This window comes from Protopterus annectens, chromosome 5.part0, assembly GCF_019279795.1.
Source record: "Protopterus annectens isolate FY-2018-M chromosome 5.part0, PAN1.0, whole genome shotgun sequence".
NCBI classification, from domain to species: domain Eukaryota; kingdom Metazoa; phylum Chordata; order Ceratodontiformes; family Protopteridae; genus Protopterus; species Protopterus annectens.
The window spans coordinates 312,440,632-312,444,944 of NC_056735.1; the positions used below are offsets into that span (position 1 = coordinate 312,440,632).

The window sequence follows — 4,313 nt, forward strand, 5'->3', positions numbered from 1 at the left end:
CCTTTTTAGTGTGTCACTGCTTTTCCTAGATTTTTTTAGCAGCTATCTAAAGGTACTAAATCAAATTTAAACCAGAATTAACCAGTTTAATTTATCCAACACCAGATGGCACTTCAACTTAGTTTAAAAATGTACGGTCTTTTTTTTTTGGGGGGGGGGGGGGGGGTTGGCACAGTTTTACTGTATTTCACGTCAAATGTCCAGAGCGTCTTGTGATCAGTGGGGGAGTTAGCCTGATGAGTAAATAACGGAAATTGCGACAGAATGAGGTTGATAAGGATATAAATACAAAAAGAACGGAGTGTGTAAGACAGTTAAAACAGAGTATCTCTCTGAGAATATTTATTATTGTCCTGCTGCCTTCAGGCCATGCTCCCAAACTGACTGTGGAGACTCGTAAACTCCTGTCAAACGAATGAAGAAACACCTTTTACTTCTCTTCAAGTACAGAGGACCTCGTCCGAAAAGGCAAAAAGAGCAAAAGACGACGAAAATGGCCAATTATAGAATACGACCTGCTACGCCCGACGACTGTGCTGACATTCTGCGACTTATAAAAGTACGTACAGTCAGGTAGATAATGTGTTACGCATTGTTGGTTTTGTAATAATTTTTTTTGTCTTACGAATACGTTTCTTGTAGAAAGTGAAGCGCTTAAACGAAAACTGGAGATTCTTTTCTAATAATATAAAACTCTGCAATTTTTGACGATTATTTAGCTGTATATAAGGTACAGCGGTTATCAGTGATACATTTTGGATTTTCCGTTATCGCCTATCTTTTTTTTCTCCGGATTACTGTATGTAAGTGTCTTCTTTCATTCGTAGATCTGGAGACGAGGGATAAATTAATACAGCTTTAGATTAGCTAAAGTTACATATAGATTAATATGAAGTACTAGGCTAAGTGTCCATGCGGGCCATTTTAAAGACTAGCAAGTTTCCCGTTTTTGCTCGAAATAATCTATTCCCGTTGGTTGAAGATTGGCCTGAACCATCCCATGATCGATGATTATATATTTCCCCTAATGAGAATAACTGGGATTGTACCATGGGTAACTGGAGGGGACCCATTCTGGGATAAAGCATTTACAAGCAGTATCTGTCCATAAGTCAGGGAACCTTGCCGGCTAGGCTTACGTAGGCCCTTGGGCCGATAGCCTAGTACCTAACTGTGAACCTATGAATCAGTAGTACAGGTGGCAGTCCTAGGATAATTTCTGTTTTCCTTCTAAAGATCTAAGTTGAGCTAGAAATGGACATGGATGAACTTTGTTTACTGGATGGGGAGCCTGTTCCATAGCAGAGGTATCTTTTGCGAAATATAATTGTCATATTGCCTACATGTATCAGGTGTCCTGTATTTTAGAGTTGTGTGGAGCTCCCTGACCTGCTCAGTAAATGAGACGTTCGCTTGTTGGGACTAACCCACTTAGTAGCTCAAGAGCAAATATTTCGAATGAGTAGTGACAGTCATGTATTGTCTAGTATTAAGTTGTTTTTGTGTGTAGTGCAGTCTCTAAATGTATTCTTACAAAGATTAAACTATTTTATCAGCTGTCTGTCTTGAAGTGAATACCAAAGGTCTTGGATGATTGCCATAAAGGATTCAAGGATCAACCCGCCTTCTGACTAAGAGGTTAAATAAATGCATATGAAATGTACCGAACATGCTTCATCACTCCCTACGGCTGTTATGTAACTTCTATGTGTAATACAGAAAATATTGGTAGTATCACGTGTTGTGGAGTTGACACCACAACCTTTTTAATGATTTGCTACAGTAGTTTATTAATATAGATGACGCTGTGTCCTTCACAAAGCAGACATGTATGTAGTTAGCTGTGTATTTGTATATTTATTTATGCTGGGAGAGATGTACTTGAATGTGTTTCTGCCATATATCTTAATGGATGAATGTGAATGTAAGAGATGATGTCATATGTTTACTGTGTTCCTGCTTGACATTTTTTTCCATCGGTGGTGTTGGATACAGTTTCCACTTAGCTTCTTTACAGCTATTAGGCGACTTTTCTTTCACCAGACAGTTAACACACATTTTATAGTTTTATTTAGAATCTGCTAACCAAGAAAACGCTATAAAGAGACTGAATATTTACAGTTAACACGAGGGCGCCTACGTGAAGTTCTAGACTTGATAGAGTGAATTCCGAACCTACAAAAATTTAAGTGTGAACAAAATGTGAACAATGAACTTCAAGACACTTATGCATTTAAAGCATTTTTTTTGCAGGGGATTGCATCCCTGATATGAGAGAGTGCCTTCCACAACACCACTCTACTATGTGCAGCAATTCCAAGAAATTCATAAGAGGGAATATTTTAGAAGTACAGTAGCTTTGTTGTTGGTATATATTTTCCTCATAATTCCGGGGTGTGTTTTTTTTTTTTTTTTTAAATTCTCAAGAGTACTAGTGATTGTGGTTATGGTCCTCAGGCATGCATTGGGAACAAGGAGTCATGGCATCTGATAAATATTCTTGAATCACATTGGAAATGCACACGTGGGAGTCATTCCTACATAAAAAAAAAAATGTGGAAACAGTAGGCACCTGGTAAATGTTGTTGAATCACATTGGATATGTGTATGACTTGAGATTAACAGTTAAGGAGTTATGTGGCTGTCACAACAACACTTGTGTGTTAATGTCCTGGATAGTTGTTTTGTGTACAGTGCGTTGAGTGTAAGCATATTTAAATTACAAGACAGTTTTTTTTTTTTTTTTTAATGGTGTTCAACTGTTCTTCTGGTTTGTCTGTAATACTGGTATTGCTTTATGTAATGTTGTGGTGTTTTATATGTGACACCACCAAGGGGTTATTACTGCTGTACAGCAGTAAGGTGTGAAAATTACTGCCAAGGATCCACTGGTGTTGGGGTCTGCAAATATCTGCAAATAGGCATGCCAAGAAGTAAGTACTGGCATGGCTTTTACAGCTGCACACGCTTTTCAGTCGTCCCTATTTTCGCTTCATATATTTGCTCTGTCTCTCATAAACCTTTTGCTTGTTTGGTAAATCACCAACGATTATAGTGTGTCATTAGTGCCAGACATTATAAATTCATATGTCTTGCTGTTTAGAATATGCATATCAATGCAAAACCTGTTCTGTTAACTTTGTAAAAAAAAAAAAAAATAGAACTGTTTAAAATTGCCCCTGATATTGGACCTGTGTCCTCGCATTGTTTTTAATTTGCTCAGAGTTCTTGGGCAAAGAAGTTGAGAGATGCAAGGACATGTTTTTGGCTTCATACAGCAGTTAGTGGAAGTGGTCTGCTTATTCGGGGAAGTATACATAAGGGTATACATAATGTAATCCATACCCTAACCGTGGTAGATGCACTGTTAAGCTGTACAAAGAAATATAGCTTTGTACATGTATTTTCTAGCCCACTTTTTCAACTGAAGGGACTGGAAACATTAACTTTTCTCCGGGGGTCATTGTTTTGGATTAGTGGACAGAATTGCTACAGTACAACACTTAATCACTAGTTAAATTTCCTTTTTTCTACAATTTCATTTAATTTATGCTGGAGAGCCTATAATGTTTGTCTTGTATTAAAATATGTATTTTTTCACTTTCAGGAACTGGCAAAGTATGAAGAGATGGAAGATCAAGTAATATTGACAGAGAAAGGTAATTCTGTTGGGCGTGTGTATACCAATATATATATACTGTATGTATAAGTTTTGTCATTGATATGAGGAAAACATAATGAAAACTTGATGTGGCTCCTTCACCTTGGTTAACCACTAATTTAAAGTTGGGAAAAGTCTTATTCTCAATATGAGCAGCTGGATGCTGTAGTATTTGCTGTAAATACTCAGTTTTAGACCATTGGGTCTTACAGGTGTCACTGGTTATCAATTTGAACAAAGTGGTGCTTGCATGAACCACAAGCAGACTCTGGACAGGAACGTCAGGAAACATAGAAAACAGGAATACAAACTTGAAGACACATGGGATGAGACTGAGTATAAACAAACAGCAAACAGTATGTCGTCAGCAAGTGGAAGAAGCTGAAAATTGAGAAGGGAAAATAGTGATGGCTTGGTAGTTTAGGACTAAGGCTGCGAGCTTTTAACAAACCACTCCTGTGGTATAAGGTTTGATTCCCTCCGCCTTTATTTGCCTACCTTGTGACCTTAAGCAAGCATACCTTACAACTCCTCCTGATTTTCAGGGACAACTCTGATTTTTTTTTCTTCAAATTTTGAGGAAATGGGGGTTAATTATACTTAATAAAGACAATTAGAGATAACCTTCTTTTACTTCAAAAAATGAATATTA

General features: G+C 37.4%; 1 protein-coding gene across 1 annotated transcript in view; it reads left to right on the top strand.

Annotated features, from left to right (window-relative positions):
• Nucleotides 1-206: 206 nt before the first annotated feature.
• The window catches only part of SAT1 (spermidine/spermine N1-acetyltransferase 1), a 19,954-nt gene continuing 15,847 nt past the window's right edge, over nt 207-4,313 (top strand). The window contains exons 1-2 of the mRNA XM_044072292.1: nt 207-559; nt 3,608-3,659. Of these exons, the coding sequence (XP_043928227.1) occupies nt 416-559; nt 3,608-3,659 (196 nt within the window). The 5' untranslated portion in view covers nt 207-415. The remainder of the gene's footprint in view (nt 560-3,607; nt 3,660-4,313) is intronic.